Source organism: Varroa destructor, unplaced genomic scaffold (assembly GCF_002443255.2).
Source record: "Varroa destructor unplaced genomic scaffold, Vdes_3.0 BEIS01000002.1, whole genome shotgun sequence".
In the NCBI taxonomy this organism is placed as follows: domain Eukaryota; kingdom Metazoa; phylum Arthropoda; class Arachnida; order Mesostigmata; family Varroidae; genus Varroa; species Varroa destructor.
In genome coordinates, this window is record NW_019211455.1 from 15,746,776 (window position 1) to 15,766,574 (window position 19,799).

Sequence of the window (19,799 nt, forward strand, 5' to 3'; positions counted from 1 at the left end):
TGTTGCTCTTACGACAAGGGTAATCATATACTGAATATACAATTCGCTTCCGCATAACGGTATCTGTGTGTTTGTAATCAAAATGATAAACTTATATAAAATGCACCAATTTCATCGATGATCTATGACCCAAGAAATTCAATTTTCCCTAAGCGTCCTTGAACAAGCCGCATGATTATGGAAAAACGCATGAAGGATGAGCGGCAAAAGAAATCGGAAATCATGAGCTCATTTAAGATAATACAACAATAAAATAAAACCACCATTTGAAAATGCCATGGCAGGGAAGGATTTAGTAAGTACTTAGTGATAGCGGTCAGCGCTCTAGATTAGAGACGAGATATTGACAACAAAGAGATTAAAGCAGCTTTATGATTTCGTACCAATGGTATTAGGATCGTCAAACTTGGCAAAAACTCATTGATAAGGTGTACATTGTAGAAACCTTCCGCACAGCTTGCGACCAATGCACTAAGGTAACAATGTTAAGGGACCAAAAAATAGTTTGATCACAGGTTTTGTCAAAAACATATAGGTTGTAATGGTTTAAAAAAAGGAAGCTAATTAAATAGAACCAGTACTGGGGAGCACTAAAAATAGTGCCCGAAAGGAACAAAAACCATATCTCGAAGCACTGAATAGCGAATTATAAGATGTACTTCATTAAGCGTTACTTAGGTGCGAGTCAAATCACAATCGCAAGCAAATTACCTCAGATAAAAACATATCAATTTTAAAATTTGGACGTTGGTACAATTACCATACATGGCAAAAAAAAAACATCCGCTTTTGAATTTTTAACACTACGATTAAATTTGTTCGTGCCTATGTATCTAGATATATGATTTATTGAAATAAGATTTTGACACTGCCTCAATCTGCTTCCGAGTCTTTTCGATTCCTCACGGAGAAAATTGCCGGAACAAGATTTTCATTCACGCGCGATAATATTAAATTTACTCTTAACGAGTAACGTATATATACGCCGTTAACTATTTTTTTTTTGCACAGAATCAATTCCAATAGGCAGAATTTGTCGAAACGAGATTTATTATAACTTTGTCAGCAAAAACAAGTTGTCAATGCGAATAGATGTGATAATTTACGGTAAAAATCAACTTATGCAGTTGCGGGAGTCTCATAATTGTAAAAAATAAGTGAAATAATAGGTTTATTATCAATTTCCTATAGGAAGAACCATTAAATTAAGCAAATGAGTTCTAAAAATTTATCAGTATTTTGAGTTGTGTTCAGGATTCGACTAACGTACAGGTCCCTTCTGATATGATTCAACATGTTTTTCGTCAGACGACAAAATGCCGCCGAATTACAATGGCAGCTCACGTAGTAATTGATGAAAATAATTTGCTACTGGCAATAATTTGCTTTCGATAGCTTAACATATTTGTTTTTCTTTCCTCAAATTTTGTTCTTAATATTCAATTTATTGTTCGTGCCTATGTATCTAGATATATGTCTCTTTCCATATGAACTCTTTGATCCGAGACAATTATTAGCTAGGCTGCATCAGTCAGCAGCATCGAATATAGCCCTAGAACTAACTACTTACTATACGATAGAATTATTGTAACCTGTTTCCTAATCTGTTTTTCGTAGTATGATACACGCAGCATTAACGAATTCAATTATACAACTTTATTTGAGAACTGTGCTGTGTGTCGGACAAAAGTAGACGATTCCTCTCTCCAGAAGTTAACTCGACGTAAAACTCGACGCAAAAAGCAGCAAATCTGAAGGTATGTCTAATTTTTTCTCGTACATGATCGCCTTCGGATTTGTTTTTCTATTAGATTCTATCTAAACCACAAATATTTTTTTACAGCACATCATAACAATAACAACGAATCGTTTAATAATCGTAACGAATATAGGAGTAGGAGGAGCAGTTTAATACACGAATAGATCGGGAAAGGTCGTCTGAAACGAAGGTAGAACCATTTCAGCTTCGACCTTGCTTGGAATCTCAACGCTATCCAGTGGGACCATAGCTAAGATTTCGGTGAGTGCCCCTTGAAGATTTTTCGCGGAAGAACGGTTCATGTCTTGGCAAAGCTGTTTGAAGGGCGTCGTTTTGAAGATATTAACAACCTCGGCACGTCTTTGTTCAGCACCAGCCGTCGTTGTGCGACCCAGCATAGCCTTGAAAGCTTTGACGCTAACGTCTTCTAAATCGACAAATTTCTGTAAGGTTCGATTTTTCCCATATAAAACGAATATATTAGAATACCGATTTTGCTAATATTACGCGCCGTTTTTATGCATGATACATATTTGTACAAGCTAAATTCTCTCAACAGTTTTATGACTACTTGGAATCGTCATACAGACATGAAAGTTAAGCGCGCGTACCCGCAAAAGAAGGGGAGTAGAAACTAATTGCAGCACAAATAAAACTTTACGGTTCAGTCTAACTGAGCGAATGACGTTTCGAATCTTTTGATTAATTCATAACAGGAACATTCCGATTGCGTACGGCACGTACCTTTACGGTTCCAGGAGACGAATCAACAGAACCAAGATCGAACGAGGCAGAATTCTGGGCCCCATCGGTCGCCGCTTTCGGAGCTGCGCTCGTAAACGTTGCCGATTGTAAGTTTACCATGATGGAACGCTGCGCGGATACTCCACTGGGAAGTGCCGCAGGTGCAGTATACGGTTGGAACAACTTTGAAGTGTCATGACCAGACGAGTGCAGAGCTTCCCCTACGCATCAAATGCCAAGTCATGAGAATTATTAATAGTCGCACCGAATATTCGGGATCAATAGTGGCGTATATTGAAGAATTCTTTGGCGAAGAAGACGTTATAAATAGGAGAGTTGTATATATATATATATATAGACACGCATCGTCTACAATAGGTATAAGTGAGTGGGTCGTAGTGTCGCGTAGCGATTGCCATATATTTACCAATCGACTTCATATTGAAGAGGTATTTGTCGGCCAGCTGAAGGCTGCCGGGAGAGTTGGGATGCGAGGTGGGTGCGGGTCCAGGAAGCAGCCATGGGCATTCGTCAACTCGAGCAGAAATCACCTCATTGACGTGTGTTAACATCGCAGGAATTGATGTGAGGCTCGAAGCCAAATAGAGATACGATGCGATGAACCGGTGAACGTAAACGGAGTTCTCTGTTGGTTCTTTCTGCATCTCCTCCTACAGTTGTATAGTAAACCGGTTATTAAAGAAGATCACAATAAAATGTTGATTAACTGACTAATTGCTATATTTTGTAGGTGCTGTCATCAGTTAGCGCGGTGGCTTACTAAATATCACATTAAATGAATGACTTCTAGCCTAACTGGTCACCTAGAGTTGATCACCAGCACCTCACCACACGTGTTTCACACGTCTATGCCTACAATTATATACGATGCATTTAATTGGTGTTTTTACTTTACCATGTGGTCTGTATCGTTAAAGCTCACCTGCAATGCGAACATGATTCGAAGAACCTCTGTAAGTAATTCTTCGGAACCGAGTTCAATAACGATTAATGCCATCGTAATGTAAATTGACACAAAGTTATCATAGGTGTTCGACCTCAGCAGAATACCCGCGTACATATGGTAGAGTATTTCAGGGCCCAGTTTTCGCATAAATACTGCGTCCTGGCGGGAGCACTTCTCCACGGACAGGGTCGGCAAAGGATCTCCTGTGCATGGAACAAAGCCCACTTGTTCCAGCTTAGTCAAGTTGTCGTGTCGATCAAGAAGCGTCTGGAGAATTTTTTGCACAATAATACGCACATTTAGATCAGGAGCTAGTGACATTCTCAAGATGGACTGCAAGAAGCTCACTGGTAGAGCCTGGTTGAGGTTGACTGTGGAATACTTCGTCGCGACCGTTAGAAGTGAGCGAAGCATTGTTCTCTGAAGTTCGCCTTCTGTCGGGCTAGCGGCGGTGTCACCCTCGGGCCTATGTGGTACTTTACTTAATATGAATAGCATAATCTCGGTCTTTTGGTAGTCAGGTAAATTATTAGCGAACTCGCCGAGCGTTTCAATCACGGCTTCTTGAAAGTTAGCTTCCATTTCTTCATTGTCAAGCTGAATCGATCTGGAACAATCATAAAAGGAAAAATAAATATAATCTGATTGTTAATCTAGCTTAAATAATAGAGTGGTTTGATTCAAGTGTGACTTAGTACAATTCGTATATTTTATTACAGTGAAAATATGCTTCTCGAGAATAATTTAGAGACGGTATTTAACGGCCTTCACTATGTGCTTTGGCCCCGACGTGAATTACGTACGAATCGCTGAAGGTAAATGTCAACAACGATAGCGCTAGTTGAGTAGACCGAATGATGATTTTCACTAATATTTTTTTTAGATCTCATTTGTACAGAGTATAATAAATATAATCGCAGAGTTTTCAGGTTTCATTGACTACGTTTTAAAAGCTATGACAACAGGCACGTGCGGAGGTGACAAAATACAATGATTTCTTTGACATTTGGTTAAGCAGCTACCAGCTTGCTGCTGCTGTTGTAAGAACTGACCTTCGAAGATGGTTTAGAAGCGAATGGAAGATGTCGAGAACGGATGGCCCCACACTTTCGGAGGCAGCAATGTTGACGATGTGATATAGTACTTTTACTATACCCGTACGCTCAAGGTGGAATGTACGGCTCTGTGAGGAGTACTTGTTGTCGAGGTGGGCCATCAAAAGTTGAATGACGGCGTAGGAGTACTGTGCCTGTAATCAACGCGCATGTCTATATATCAGATCGCTAAACTCGTGTTTGGATTCATAAACTTCAAACAGGAATGATCCACCGTCACTTTTCTTTAGGTTCGTGTATTTCCTCATTGAAACGATAATAGATCTCAGATTATTTCGGGGGGCCTAATATTTACATTATGTATGCATTGACTTTATCTGCAGCTCCTATTTCGAAGCTTCCGAAAATAAAGCTTAATCTTATTCCACAAAGAAAGAGAGTAGAGAATACCTAGTTCTTACAGGCTTACCTGTATCGAGTACATGATAATTTTGAAGACATGAACTGCGAACGTGTTGTCATTAGCAGCCCATAATTGGTGCTTATCGAGATGCGTAAGAACAGGCTTTATCACTGAGTTGATATGGCCATAGGTAGCACGAGACATGAGCTCTCGGAAACAGGTGATCGCTAATGATTCGGGCGTTTGCTTCGAATCATCTTGGCAACCCAAGCCGTCCAGGACACCTGTGAAGGTGTCAGAACGATTCCAACATGGTTGTGCCGCGAGCGAAAATTGAAAAATCAGCGAGTCGGACACGGAAAGGTAAAGACAAATCGATAAATTCATAAATAATTGAATTAAACATCAGCGAAACGGAGACAACATAGGATATAGCTAAGTTGTTTGGAATTTTCTAGTGGTGATCTGTACGGGGAATGTTTGTCATCGCCGTATGTCGTGAAATGCGGCATAAGTCAGTGAGATACAGTATAACAGAGACCTAAAGCTAATGGCCAATATAGCGTCGCAAACTGCATATCTAATTTTGCTTTTTCTATTTTGCTAATAAGCGAATATGTATTGAAAATGTGCCACCCAAATTTCCAAAATCACTTCACGTCCACAGGCTGTCAGAAAGCGTAAACAAGTGGGCTGGGCTGGAAGGATCAAATATGTCTGATTAGGCTCATAGTTGAGATACAGAGTATGCAACAATTTCGAATAAAGCAGTATGCTTGCTCGAGAGAAGCGGTAAATTTAAACCGATAGATGAACGTTTTCACCGAACAGAAAGTATAGGATCAGAATTTTCTTTTCTAAATATTATCATTGTATACACAGACAAGGTTGTTGCAGAAATATATCAAATGGAATATGGACATTTGTAAATATGTCCAACTGAAGCTGGCCCGCTGCTCACAGAGATTATCAAAGCCAAATATTCCAATGTTTCGAAAAGTCAACAAAGGTGAGACTATACTGATCTCGTTATTATCGCAGGTTGCTACACAATCAACCGTTCGATAACATAATAGCAGCTGTATTATGTATTTGCTAGAACATTTCTAGCTAGACGTGTTTAGTAGAAACTATGATGTAAATCGAATTTGATTACTTACCGGCTCTTCAACCTAAACAAATCAACACGATTATGTTTATAGTAAAAATAGTTAAGATATATATTTAGAAAAAAAAGATCTCACGGTAAATCTGTTAATTCTAAAGAAAGTGAACCATGATCAGTGCACGTCTGCGCGCGTGTGAGATCGACATTTTTCCATTATAGCACAGCATTTAGTGATCATACTCTGTTGTTTCAAGCGGTCATAAGTAATATTACAGGAGAAATGTATTCAAGCAAAGTGAACGATACGAGAGATTTAGATCTCCCTACACTTAACGTTGCTTGAATATACTTATAAAATGATAATTGCAAGCTAGATAGTATTACCATTGCCAATAGCATGTTTTGCCGTTTCTCATCTAGTTTTATATGTCAAGGTAAAACCGCGCCATTTAATTTTGATTAGATGGTGACATTGAACTTGAACTTGCAGGGAATATGCAATAAAAGAAAAGGATGTTCATGACCTTAAAACATCTGAGAACAGAGAAGTAAAATAAAAGGTACAATAAAAAAGATGTCTGAAGAAAAAGCGGAAGTCATAAGGAGTCATAAAAGCCAAAAAGTGAGTAACAAGCTAAAATCGCACGAAACAGATAAAAGTAAGCATAGAAGTACAGTCCATACATATATATATATATATATATATATGTTTGGTTTAAGAAATGACAATAGCTAGAATACGTTCACGTGTCGTCATCTAATTAAAGCACCAAATAATTCCATTGGATTCCGAAGGGGCTATTGTTGTTGCGAAGAAGTCGGGGCATTTTAGGCATTTGTCGCGAAATGGTCAGTCGTCCAGCCGGAAAGGAAAAGCTTAGATGCCAACATTAACTGCTTATCAATTTTACTTCGATAAAAATAGATGCTCAGTAGAACCTAATCCTGTTGCTAGCGTCTTATGGTATATCCTTCTAAGTAAAGCGATTTTGATATATCTATTATATCCCTTTTTGTAAAGTCACTACGGTATAATGAGCTGTGTTGTAATATTGTACTGTGATACTGCAAGTTAAATATTGTTAATCAAAACGCTAAACTGGCGTAGAACCAAACAGTTTTTCACAAACATTGGGTTTCAGAGATTTCAATATCGCCTGTTTGCGGTTACGTCGTATAGTCGTTCCGATTATACTACCCCCAAATATGCTGCCAGTGTTTTAGCAAGCCTATCGAGCAGCACTAATAAAACCGGATTGATGCCTACTCCGGATGAAAAATACCTTTAATCCTATCACACATAAAAGAGCCTCTATTATTGCTAGAGTAATTGACTAGGTAGGCATCTATACAGTTTTCTCGCAACTACCAAATATATGCTGGCTTTATAAGCAAGATTTCAAATAGCGCAGGAGCTAACTAATCTACCAGAAACCTCTTACTCACTGCAAAATAGAACAAATCTATTACATTAGCATTAGTAAACTTATATGTGCACCTATACACAGATGAATGGACATTCCGTTATATATAATCCACGGAAGAGAGAATCTCCGCAGAGTCATACGGTCGTTAGGGGCTACGTAATTAGGCCTAATGCGTAAAAGCAGCTTGAATCGAATTATAAGAATAATTTGGAGACAAAGAGGCGGGATTGCGTTTGTCGGAAAGGCTAGGTTAGAACATATCTACAGCAACATCTGCGTACGGGCGGTGGTCATTTTAGCGTCGCGCGAAAACGGATGGATAAAGTTAATAGAGTACGGTTAAGAGAAGTCCAATTGTTCTTGTCAAGCTTACGAGGGTAATAAGGTCAGTAAGGCCTTCGTTATTCTAATATTAACAGGCAAAGGCTTTGGAAAAATACGAAGTTTAAGGTTTAGACATTTCTAAATTAGTAGGGCGAGCAGCAATCGTATTAAAAGTACTCGTCCATCAACAGACATATTTAGTGACGCGTAAATTGCTGATTTTAATTTGCTCAGGTGATGCTAAGCACATTTTATTGCTCAAAAAATAGTATGAGCACTCTATTAGCTGGCAAAACTATCGGCGGCAATATAGAAATCTGATGAAAAACCTCTTGAGGAAGAAAGCGAGTTTAGAAATGAGAAAATTGAAAAAAAACAGCAAAAGTGTTAATGGAAAAGAAGAATTAGTGAAATAGATCGAGAGTGATGAGCTCGGAAAGAACCTCTTGCTGTCGACAGAAACGCAGAAACAACCAGCAACAGCTGAGGCAGTCAAATCGCAGGACGCGCCTATGTGTTCAGCAACTTCACACGTAAACAAGCGCATAGTATCAAATTAAATTATACGTACAAACTCAAATAGCGTATTGGTATTCGTGCACTAAGATCACAGACAGGCAAAGCGAACAATGCGTGCCGAGTTATCCGCTGCCTACCGCAGGGGAATGTATTGGGATGGGCGCCGCGCAATTTACATTTGATAATTTTCTGCGTACTATTTCATCAAACCGACAATTATTCTGTAGCCGAACTGAAGCTGATGGCGCTGGCTTTCTCGGCATCCGTATTAGCTATTCAGTGATGACTGCCTGCGAGGATAACACACGATGGAATGGCTCTAATCACCACCAGATAGAATATTATAGAAACATCCAAACTAGTGAAATCAGTGAGCAATAACGAAGGCACAACAGCGAAGATGTAATAACTGTAAACCGTTTGTTGCTCGCCGCTGTTAAGCGGCCCACAACGAGACCGCAGGCCTCGCTAGCTGGTATCGCCTGGTTACCGCCCGCCCAAGCCAAAATTCAAAACCAAGAGACTAAAACGCAAAGCCGGGCGCGCGAAAGGCACTTAAAGCGGCAAAGGTGCCGGCCGGTTATTCTCAGAATCTGCCATTACACCATACAGGTCATAAGGGGTGCGGCGACATGTAGATTGAAAAGTGGCGACCAAAAAAACAAAAGAAAAAGGGAAAAACAGGAAAATAGTACGAGTAATAGCAGTGGGAGGAATGTGCGAACCATGGACTAAACGCCGAGCACTCGGAAAAGATGCGCAAGATCAAGATACTCACTCGGGGAAGACAGGTCGATTCCGCCTGCTTACATATTCACGGCCACATCGATTAATATTAACACACGCACAACGACAGCAACACAATCGTCATGAGTAAGAAAGAAGATCAAAGTAATCGGGTAGATATAATAAGTATTCGTTAATTGAACAACTATAATAAGGATATATTAATTATAATCATGTTATCGAAAATCAAAAAAACACATTCAAATATTAGTTATGATATAATATATGTATTTATAATGTCAATGGTCGATTTTACGGCTACTGGTGGAAAAAGATTCAGGTCACTTTTTAATAATTACTTACTGTAGGTCATAGCATGACCCCAGGAGAAATAGAGTATGTTTATCCCCAAGTATTCGTTGTGGTGCTTAAAACTGGATTGAAAAGATTAACTCGTCAGTTGAACAACCCGAATAATTTGATCAAAATATAGCAATATAAAAATTACATCTGAGTTGTATTATTTTGTTGCCATCCGTATTTTTTTGCCTCAGCTACTTGCCTATGAAGCACCACCTCTTACATGTAGCCCCATACTTTGTACGTGTCAACGATCAGTGATTACCCACAAGGAGTCTTATTACCTACAAGTACTTTTGTAACAAATATCTGCGCGTATGTCAGTTGAGTTAAAGTTGTTTGTTGCCCCAACTCCAACAAAACCGGATGGAGATGCAGATTTGAAAAGCACGCTGCATATCAGCTTTGTTTAGTCAGCAGCTTTTCTGAAGGACGCCTCCATGCTTTGGGGGGGGGGGGGGACTTAACTTTTTGCCGACAATAGGAGAATATCTGTTTTACCTTGCCGAAGAAGCCTACTGGTCGGACCTTGCTCATCGGAGTCGCCTGCTGACGGGAGCTTCTCGGCCATATTGAAGAGCAGTGAGGGCACAATTTTGCCCATATGCAAATCTTCCCAGATATTTACTTGAAGTTCGTCGCTAACAGTTTTACGTATAACGCCCTGAAGACCTTCAACGCCTGCCATACGCAACCTATAGTATACACGAACGAAATAACTTAGCACTTTCTTGTTGTTATTTAAACGTGACATTGGATCATGGCTAGAATCATACATTGGGTCTCTTGAACATGCGTCGATCTTTTCGAAAAATCTTTTTTGTAATAATAACAACAATAAGCAAAAAATTATTCTCTCAATGAAAAAAGTAACGAGCCAGTAGATCATGCGTGACAAAAACTTGTCAAACAAGACTCTATAACCGATTCGTCTGACCTTGTCATCATTTGTGTATCGCTATGTGTGCAATGGGCAAGCGAAGCGAATTTGCACACGAAAAAGTCGTAACGTCGATGATAGGAAGGGGTGTCCTCTTCGATATTGGCAAACTTCACGAAGCTTCGGGTAGCCAACAGTTGAAGTTCGGGATTTTGACTCTCTAGTAGAAGCTGGACAATCTTGAGGAAGGACTCGACGAAAAGATTCAGACTTTGTGAGTGACATGCAACCAATAATGAGTCCATGGCCTCCATCGACATTTCTACGTTTTGATCCCGTCCACGGTGGATATCACGTTGCACCCGATAAGCAATGTATTCGCCTATACGATCAAGCTTTTCTGGAGAACTGACAGCGTAGAAAGTCAATTTCTCCATTGATATTTTGACCAAGCTATCCTGTAATAACCGTCAGCAAGCAGACCAACAAAATAATACTGTCGTTCACGCTAATTCATTTAGGTTAAGCAAGAGTAGCTAAGACGTAAACAAATCGAGTTAATCAATTAGCCCATTTATGTGAATCAACGAGATCACACTAAATTTTCTTAAACAAGAGTGTTGTACCTGTTCTAGAATGTTGTGACGCTATTCGCAGAAGTAATAAATACTGGATTTTCTCATATTATTCCAGTTCACTCAAGGGATTTTTCTCCAAATTTATTAAAATGGATATTTTTCACTATATATGAATACATCGTAAGGTTTGTAGACGTCAACAAGATGTTGACCTCACGACAATGATTGGTACTGACAAACGATCGCTAGTCTGCTAGCAATCGTTATTGGCTTAAAATCTCAAGAAGAATATCTCTTCAATTTAAAGAATTTTTTTCTCATTTCCATGTGGCAGTAATTCACCAAATTTAATGATTTATCATCGATTAACTCTCTCGCCTGATAATTATTAAATCACTGAGTGAGTGTAATCAAACTATTCTATGTCGGACTGTGTACTAACTCATATTATCAGTTAATGACCGAGAGTTAATGATGAACATAAATTACTTATTCCTCTGATTCAAATTTACAACGATATTCTACTTAATGGGTACATAAGGTTAGACGCTTTGTATTCATAAAAGCAAGTTGACCCATCCGAAAATTAACAGACTAGCTAATAGATATTAAATATCTCACAAAAAAATATTGTTATTATTATTGCTCGTGTGGTACTTATACAAATATTTACCTCGGGATTGATCGGGTAGATCGAGTCGACAAGTCGTTTGTATCTGGGCTTGAGCGCCGAACAGCAGCCACAGCATCCTGAAACGCACTTCACCAGTCTTATTCTCATAAATCTCATTTTGATCCCCATTTTCCAGGTTTATTGTAATCATCTGCTATGGTTCGATCAGCTATTTGAACACGACATTAACGACATCAACAAGCTCCCATACACACCGTCTCCGAGTAAGCTTCAACATACTGAAACTGTTTATTTTTTTTCTCACAGAACGTAACTCATAGCATGGTGTAGTCGCTTTACGTCCAGGGCCACCTCCTTTTAATTTCCCTTTCGTAAGGTACTACGTTTTATACATGAACAGTTAACAATGTCGATTTTGTCATTGCAGTGTCCAACCGCACTTAGTTCGGCCTTTCATCTGTTTGGCTTTAGCGGTAGGTGATTGAAAGTGAACCTTGTTCATATGTTGGCGTCTATTGTTGAAATGTATTCCGGAGACACTGCTACAAGACCCTCGGCAGATGGGCCAAGAAATATTTTTGGCAGACAACTATAACGGTAGCCGTATCTAGTACCAAGCGTGAGTAAGGCACAAACTAGATCCGTGAGTTTGTACTGCGCTTTTTGCTGTCTGGTGCTTTGATAGCATAAGAGCCCACACAAATGCTAGACATTCCGGATGAAGCGTAATGGTAACTGTACTTTTACTTGGTGGTATTGATAACCGCCACTCAGCTCAATTTTGCGCAGTTCAGCAGAGGCTGAAATCAAATGTTCTAACTTCCTTGTTGTCCTATCTCGGACGCTAGAACGTATCTAGTACTACTACATTGAACTAAGTGGCATTACTAGCCGGCCTGTAGTCCTACAGCGACCACAACAGTGTTAAGATGTCATGAGAGAAGACAAGTTGGTGGCTTAGTCGACAGCTGAATGATAGACGCAGACATAAATAAACACACAGAGAGATACAGAGGGAAATGAGTGTAGCGTTTGTAGCCGTCCACGCCAGTTTGCTTTAGTAGAATTAAGTGAAGTCAGTTATCGACTAGTTGATAGGAACTTTTTTTTTAGCCGAGGGCCAACCTCGCCGACGAAAGTTGTTCTAATAGAGTAATACCCAGCTGGGTGAGTTGACGTAAGTACGTCCGCCTGTGTGCTTGTGTGTACTATATCTAATGGCTGAGCATAGACGAATGTGAACGGACGACAACTGAACAGCTGCCGCAGTAGTCCAATATTATCCAATAGTTTATAGCACGAAGTGCTATTCAGTACAAGACAGCCAAAGTGGTAAACAAGTGTTTCTATGAACTTTTAGAGCTTAGCAGAGTATAGGTATATACGACATATGTTGATAAAGGCGCATAAGTGTCTGATACGATGCAAAGAACGCCTACAATTGGTACTGTTTACTCCTTTACTATGAGTTGCGGTGCGGAACACTCAATTTTGCGGAACATCCACAGAAATTGAGATGCTGCTATGCAGTTCGTTGGTCATTATTAACATTACGAGCATGGTCTTAGTTATATAAGTAGAAGAATTTTCGTGGTTTCCTATTCAGTTTTGTAAGGTAAAATGGATACGATAAGATCGACTGACTAGTAAGCTGCTATTCAATGCTCTTATCGTTGGTGTTATACTCTAGCAAAAGTGTCTAACCTGGACACATCGTGGCGAACAGAACTACCAGTTACGTCTTGAAATATACACAGGCCCGTAGGGTTTAACTTTCATTGAGGATGCATACTGCGAACAGCTGTCATTTGTTGTCATACTTCTGCAGTAACATTTTGCTCCGATATAGTGCAGGCAACACTGTTAGCATTTTAGGGATTCATAGTAGACACAGTGCCATAGATAGTTCATTGCATGGTACTCAACAGGGCAAACATTATTAATGCTCGGAACTGTTGGGTTTTTGAAAGAAGAGGGTACGCAGCTCTCCACCCTCGGGCAATATTGGAGCATAGCTGTCTGAACAAGCGCGGAAACAACTAAGTCAAGATATTATTTCAATCTGCCAGTCAAGTCGACTCAGGAAAAAATTGTGTTTATCGAGCGTCACTTAATAAGATATAATAAATAAATTTTGCTAACGTAATGTTCTAATTTGAAAAGTTTATACGACTTACCCACCTTCGAAGCAGAAGTATCCGGTAATTCAATTAATAATAGAAGTTATTTTAGCATTACCCATCACGGGATCAACCAATTCGAATTCCTCGGGACTACAAATTACCACCAATCTAATGTGTTAGCAGCGAGGTAGCAAATATAAACGAAAGATCTTTGAATGATAGTTATATACAGCACGTATAATTTTGTATTCGAACGACATTTGTACAATGTGGGGTACACCAATAACAAAATGATGCGAAATGGTACAAATATTGCTCTTACGCAAACATTTTTATACCATCTCTAGATAACGGAAGCGTTGTTTTGAGAATAAGAATTTCTGCCACAGTTATGGTTTAAAGTGTTTTTCTTTTTCTTTGTTATTATCATCCAGATGTGATTTTTCACACTGTTTCTACATTTAATTAGATTTGACATTGTACAGGTGGTAAACTTGTCAAACCCGTACTTTGGTAATCTAATACTGTGGGGCGACAGTCGTATTTGTAAATTTTGCGTTAATTGTAATGACGGCATAGATGTGTGTTTGTCAGCTCCCGTTTAACCTGGCGAAAATAATCAGTTTACTTTCCAATACTCGAAGCTATAGATTTTCTACACAGAAATTTCTCCCCGGCCCGCCAATGGCACCATAGAATTACACACATGCGCAGATGTGCTTTCATTTCCGTCTAATACTATGTATACATGCCCAGACACAAGCCAATAATTCTAGACATCTGTTTGTTATTGTGTCTGCTCAGGTCCTCTTCACTCTCATACCGGCAATTTGGGGATTTATTGACGAGCTCAAAATTGACGGAAAGTTTCTTTCAACAAAATTCGTTATAAGGGATTTTTCGCGCAACTCGAGACGTTACATACGTATTACTTAGATACATTTTAAAGACAGAAGTTGTTGAGCTTTCCAAAGACCAAACACCTTCGCCATGTAAGAGTCATTATTTATGTTTACGGAAGGTTATTTCCACTCTCTTGAATTTTAATTTACGTTTAATAGTTAGTGGTAAAAATAAGAGAGGCTAGAGTGTGCCATCAATATTTCTCCAATACCAAATCGAAGAAATTAGCTTTGCAAAGAATTGTTACAGTTTTTAGTCAATTGCATCGTCAAATTCTGCTGGAGCTTACGGTTGAGAACTGGCGGACAAGAAAGAGGTACCCTTGGATCCCCCACAGAATTGCTTTAGGGCTCGACAGAGACGAAAATTGTGAAGAAGTATACAGGATAGCGCGGATATGTAGGTGGCACAGAATTCCTATATGCATTACTATATGCACATGTGCGTTCATCCGCAAATAAGCGCGAATATATATGTTTGAAGTACTCATCAATGTTCTTCAAAACCTTGGTGAAATAATGTCTCCGTCACACTAATGAATCTTGTGGTAATGGGTCGTATTTATGGAGTCGCGGGCTTAAGTTTCGCGGTAGTAAATATCTGTTTCGAATTATGCGTTCGGTACTGCCGTTAAGCACTGACTTATACTACAAGTTTTATTTATCGACCCACAAAGTTTATATTTCTTGAGTTAGCATGTTATTTTTAATATTATGTCATGTACGTGCTACACTTCAGGCATTCTAAGTTTAAGAATAAGAGCGAAGAATGAACGCGGAAGCGAAATGATGCCACGATCTAAAATACGAGCTGATTATAAGACTAGCCAGCATGCAGGACATGTTTCCTATCAGAACGGTAAAATAACGAGAAGAATAAAAAAATGCGAAACGGGACTGGATAATATTGAAAAGTCGTTCGCAATTGATGTCAAAAAAAACTAGAATAGGATTATTCTACCATAAGTGTATGCCATGAATGATGTATTATTACCTTCCTCATGTTTTAAAACGCAGCGTGCGTATCTAACGTTAGACTAATCTGTACTGTAGATTAATACTGTACACATTATCAGTATAGTCTTTTTTTTAAACATCAGTTTCTGTAAGTTAGAGAACGCGAAGTTTGCAACAGACCCATATGTTGGATTTATTTATGAACTCCTATATAATTAAGCAAATTCGATTCTCTTGTCAACTAACTAAAAATTTGCACTACTAGCAAACCACCGATGGTGCTGTGCTCATCGACGACCATTCAAGTTAGCTATACTCTGCTGTAGTTGCGGGACCTTTAGATTAGTGGGGGCAATTCTAAGCGCTGAAGTGGACTGTGTCGGTTGCTAACGTATGTAGTACATTGAAGCTACATTACGATGGGCAGTCAATTTGTAGGCTAAGATCTACAGGAAAGTTTACCTTAGCAGCCATGGATTATATATTATCTGCATATTATAGCTGAAATAAGACAAACCTTAACATATGTCGAACATCAATAAATTTTAAATCATCATATAAGCTTATTGCTATAAACACTTGAAAATATTGTTGTAGTATCATATCTGAGCCGTCATTTTCAACCGTGATGCTGAGTCCTGCGCCGCTTTGGAAAGTAGATGATCGCGATTAATATACCAGTCCTGTCAAAAGTGGGGCGTTTCACACAGGTGGTCAAGCTGACCAAAATCTTTTAGGAGGTTATTCAAAAAACCTTCCGAACACTTGCCTCATCCCCAGTAGTGGTGGATTCAGTTCCAACACAGTTCTATCAGAAAATCCAAAAGTACAGACAAAAAAAATTTGGAAAACAAAAATCGTAGTAACGTTAGAATTAATACAGAATGCCAACTGCGTGATCAATACCTTGCCTCATTGTCATTCTAATTTCAGTCTCATAGTACAGCTTTGCTTGGACCACTCTAGCCGAGATATTAGAAACGAGTCCCTTTGATATGAAGTGCGTGAAGCAAGTGAATCTGCATTGGATCACGCGCATATCCATTTCCATAACGGCGTTCGCTGATGGCAAGTATGACAAATTCTAGATTTATTCTAATTTTGTGCCCATTTCAAGCCCACTCAAAGTATCGATTTCCGCGCAGCGAAGATTGCCTCTATTCTTTTGATGGCTACTCGCCAGATGATGTTGGCATAGAAACGTCTCTCATCAAATGGTGACAGTTTTATTTTTATTAATATATATATATATATATATATATAATTGCACAGGCATCGACAAAAGTCTGCGTTTTTCCCATAGAAAGCAGTAAGTAAAATTGAAGCTTCTAACGTGACTTTGCTCTGGTACTGTGCTTGTGATTTTAAGGCAGTCATCATTGACGGTGAGTACCTGTACGTGGTGACGATACCGACGGGCACATGTATTCAATGAATGTACATAGGTTGCACATTCTCGAGCGGCTATGGGAATGCCTAAGCACTTCAGAAGATCTTGAAAAGAAGGCAATCTCATCGACGTGCCACTATGAAATCTCTGTCAATAAGGACAAATTTCTCGTGTTCGAAGAAAACACGCTAATTCCCGTTTACCGCTTTCAAGAAATTGACAGGTATACAATAACTATTATTAAATATATACTAAATGTTTAGTTAAATAATAATTATAATTAGTAATGGTTATCTAGAAAGTTACATACTAAAAAACTAGTAAAGATAATTATGACATTATCTAGAGAGAATTTAAATTCGCATAACCTTTTGAATACAAAAAAGACAACTAATTTGCTTTTACAGTCCCTTCAGATTTAATTTCTGTATATTTGGTGGAAAATAATTTACATATTGTTCATCGATAAGTAAAATAATTCCAACGTCGTTGAACCCTTTTTGTTTTCTTGGACAGTTACCAGCGTTCGACTCTAAGTCATTCAAGAGGAGCCAGCAGCAAATAGAGGGTTCTTTAAGCCGCATTAGTCCAATATCCATGAGTTTCTTCTATCGGGTTATAAATAAAAGCTTTTAGTTCCACATTTATAGTAAACTGCTCATGGCTAATGTAAACGCTTCTGATAATTCTGAACAGTTTTCCCTTCTCTCGTTTTTTTTTTTTATAATAAGGGATTAAATAGGAGCCTGCTTATGAGCCCACAACCTGAACAAATATTTCGAGTTTTACAACTGATAATGTCTTAAAGGCTTGCTTCAAACCGTTGGCCTCACCCAACACGAAACATTTCGACCTACAGCATATCTAGGCTACGCTCCACTTTTTTCCATCCAAAACCTAGGCATGATAACCAAACTGGTCTGCTAGGTAGCTCTCTGTATCTACGTAAGTCCACACGGCTACCAGGGAACAATATGCGAAATTTTTGCATACATCGTATTGTACCAGTACCAGGTGCTTGCTAAATGTTTTTTCCTTTTACGACAATGTATTTTGTTTACAGACCTTATGCTTACATCGCAGGTACACCGGTTTGATGATCAGTGACGGAAAGAGCACGTTACAGGGCATAACTTTGCCTTGATACTCAAGTTATATAAGTTAAACGGAGCGTCAAATCTCTTGCGCAATACGAGTGTGTTCATTTGAAGCAGTACATAATGTAGGTTTCATAGAGTCGAGTCTTACATGAGGTCCATTGAACTAACACAAAGATCAAGATCGTTTGCATGTTTAGAGGCATTAGCTAGTAACAGCAAATCCTAGAAGATCAATGCTTTGACTGGTCATACAAATCGTACCGCGAACCGTGTGTTTTTGGTTTTCTAATAAGTTAATGCTTCATATACGATTTATTTCAGGACGGAAGTATATTCGTGTTTGGCAGTGTTGTCATCTCAGGCAAAACTGCGCGAATGGGATACGCGACTTGGGCCTTCAAGCGCCTACAACCTCGGCAACAACCAAAGCAAATCGGCGGCCGAATCGTCGCGGTTTGTTTTGGAGCTGTTCATCGGTGATGAACAAGATTACAACGCGCATATAAACGTTTTGAGCTGTTTTGCATTCTGTTATAGACACCGATACTACAATCGTAGTATATCTGCATAGGGCCAATCTCATATTCGAGCAACATGTTCAGTGACATGAAAGCCTGGGAGTATTGCAAAGTGAAATTTGATGATTTGTCATTACACTAAGTTCCCATCGATACTGGATACTGCTTATTCATTGAGTTCTAACGTTCTGTTCAATTATGATGTTTAGTGCAAACACAATAAACATCATCAGAAATCACTAGGAATAATGATACTAATAATAATATGGCTGTTTGATTGCGTAACTTGTTTTTATTGACTTTGCCTTGTACCCTGTATTTTCGACCAGGCTTTATTTCAAGTCTGGGGTAAGACTACTGCTGTCGTATTTCAGGAAATGTCAAATCGCTTATAATGATATATTAACTCTCAAAGAATCATTCCGGGGTCTGGTTATCGAGATTCTGAGTAGAAACATTGTCCACTTTGCCTCTAATTTGAGCTGTAGTCTTCTCTCAGGGTGGGGCATAACGACGAGTTATCCGTCCACGATTTAGTTAAAAAGCATTGTTTTATTCTGCTTTTGAAGGACTAACTAGGCTGCGATCTTTCTTATTCGTCAAAAAAACGAAAGCGATTGAAGCGATATCAGCCGAGTCTAAACAGTCAGGTCGGTAACAGTTAATTATATTACGCTCGAATTAACTTTAAAAAATCTTCCGAAGTACTGCATTTATATACTATTGACGGCCAAAATCGAGCCAGAAATAATGTCTGTGTTTAAAGAGTGTATCCAAGCCGCATATAATTGTATAGCCCTCATCCCTTCACTCTGAAAGCGCTACAAGGTCAGACTCTTTTTTTTACCAGCGACTTATACATTTAACACTACAAAACTCTCCAGAACAACGAATAGGAATAGGTCCGGTATGACATTGGCGGCAAAGCCTGTTTTTTATGTTCTCTTATTTTTAGCGTATTTGTATAGCGCCTTGAACCGCGGTAAAGTACAAAACTAAATAAGCTAAAGTGTCGGATTTACGGACGGACTGCTCTAATCCAAAAGAAGCTGGAGTTGCCACGTTCGTCTATCCTCAATACCCTCTATGAGACGTCTATATGCGCATTGTCCATCACAAGCATATTCATTGAGCCAAGCTCAGCACAGGCACACATTGTCGAATCTATGATAATCAAGCCAAAAGATTGTTGAAATCAAAATTTTTACTAAGCTTTGAGCGGTTCGATCACCGTTACAATACAAGCAGCCCCGATAAGTTTAACCGACAAAGTCCATCTTGACTTATTAGTAATAAATGAAAATAAAAGCCATCATTTACATCGA

The 19,799-nt window shown here is 38.9% G+C and overlaps 2 protein-coding genes across 29 annotated transcripts; one reads left to right on the top strand and one right to left on the bottom strand.

Annotated features, from left to right (window-relative positions):
- Positions 1 to 1,029: 1,029 nt before the first annotated feature.
- On the bottom strand, positions 1,030 to 13,424 carry stmA (Protein EFR3 homolog stmA). 3 transcript variants are annotated; one of them, XM_022789443.2, is made up of 11 exons: positions 13,189 to 13,424; positions 11,524 to 11,600; positions 10,330 to 10,730; positions 9,894 to 10,087; positions 9,085 to 9,108; positions 4,995 to 5,212; positions 4,523 to 4,719; positions 3,447 to 4,077; positions 2,931 to 3,174; positions 2,504 to 2,724; positions 1,030 to 2,202 (listed from the first exon to the last, which is right to left on the bottom strand). In XM_022789443.2, exons 1-11 carry the CDS (start codon positions 13,196 to 13,198, stop codon positions 1,909 to 1,911), a joined length of 2,511 nt encoding a protein of 836 aa, XP_022645178.1. In that variant the 5' UTR covers positions 13,199 to 13,424; the 3' UTR covers positions 1,030 to 1,908. The 3 variants fall into 3 exon arrangements, with proteins under 3 accessions (XP_022645178.1, XP_022645176.1, XP_022645177.1); XM_022789441.2 differs by lacking the exon at positions 13,189 to 13,424 and having other exon boundaries at positions 11,524 to 11,657; XM_022789442.2 differs by lacking the exons at positions 9,085 to 9,108; positions 13,189 to 13,424 and having other exon boundaries at positions 11,524 to 11,657.
- Positions 11,611 to 18,754, top strand: LOC111243629 (uncharacterized). 26 transcript variants are annotated; one of them, XR_015321648.1, is made up of 6 exons: positions 12,418 to 12,651; positions 14,412 to 14,599; positions 16,400 to 16,538; positions 16,840 to 17,079; positions 17,940 to 18,078; positions 18,278 to 18,754. XR_015321648.1 is itself a non-coding variant. In XM_086980706.1 (6 exons), exons 5-6 carry the CDS (start codon positions 16,889 to 16,891, stop codon positions 18,525 to 18,527), a joined length of 441 nt encoding a protein of 146 aa, XP_086836832.1. In that variant the 5' UTR covers positions 12,421 to 12,651; positions 14,412 to 14,599; positions 14,760 to 14,909; positions 16,400 to 16,538; positions 16,840 to 16,888; the 3' UTR covers positions 18,528 to 18,754. The 26 variants fall into 26 exon arrangements, 25 of the variants coding, with proteins under 25 accessions (XP_086836839.1, XP_086836834.1, XP_086836843.1 ...); XM_086980706.1 differs by lacking the exon at positions 17,940 to 18,078 and adding an exon at positions 14,760 to 14,909 and having other exon boundaries at positions 12,421 to 12,651; XM_086980709.1 differs by lacking the exon at positions 17,940 to 18,078 and adding an exon at positions 14,760 to 14,826 and having other exon boundaries at positions 12,421 to 12,651.
- Positions 18,755 to 19,799: the final 1,045 nt, after the last annotated feature.

Excerpts from the sequence above, each read along its gene's own strand:
- stmA (XM_022789441.2), bottom strand. The coding sequence starts at position 11,652 with ATGGGGATCAAAATGAGATTTATGAGAATAAGACTGGTGAAGTGCGTT. Across the intron at positions 10,088-10,329 it reads GATACACAAATGATGACAAG|GTTGCGTATGGCAGGCGTTG; the intron begins GTCAGACGAATC and ends TGTATACTATAG. Across the intron at positions 4,078-4,522 it reads CTTCTAAACCATCTTCGAAG|ATCGATTCAGCTTGACAATG; the intron begins GTCAGTTCTTAC and ends TGATTGTTCCAG.
- LOC111243629 (XM_086980713.1), top strand. The coding sequence starts at position 16,889 with ATGTATTCAATGAATGTACATAGGTTGCACATTCTCGAGCGGCTATGG. Across the intron at positions 17,080-18,277 it reads CGCTTTCAAGAAATTGACAG|GACGGAAGTATATTCGTGTT; the intron begins GTATACAATAAC and ends GATTTATTTCAG.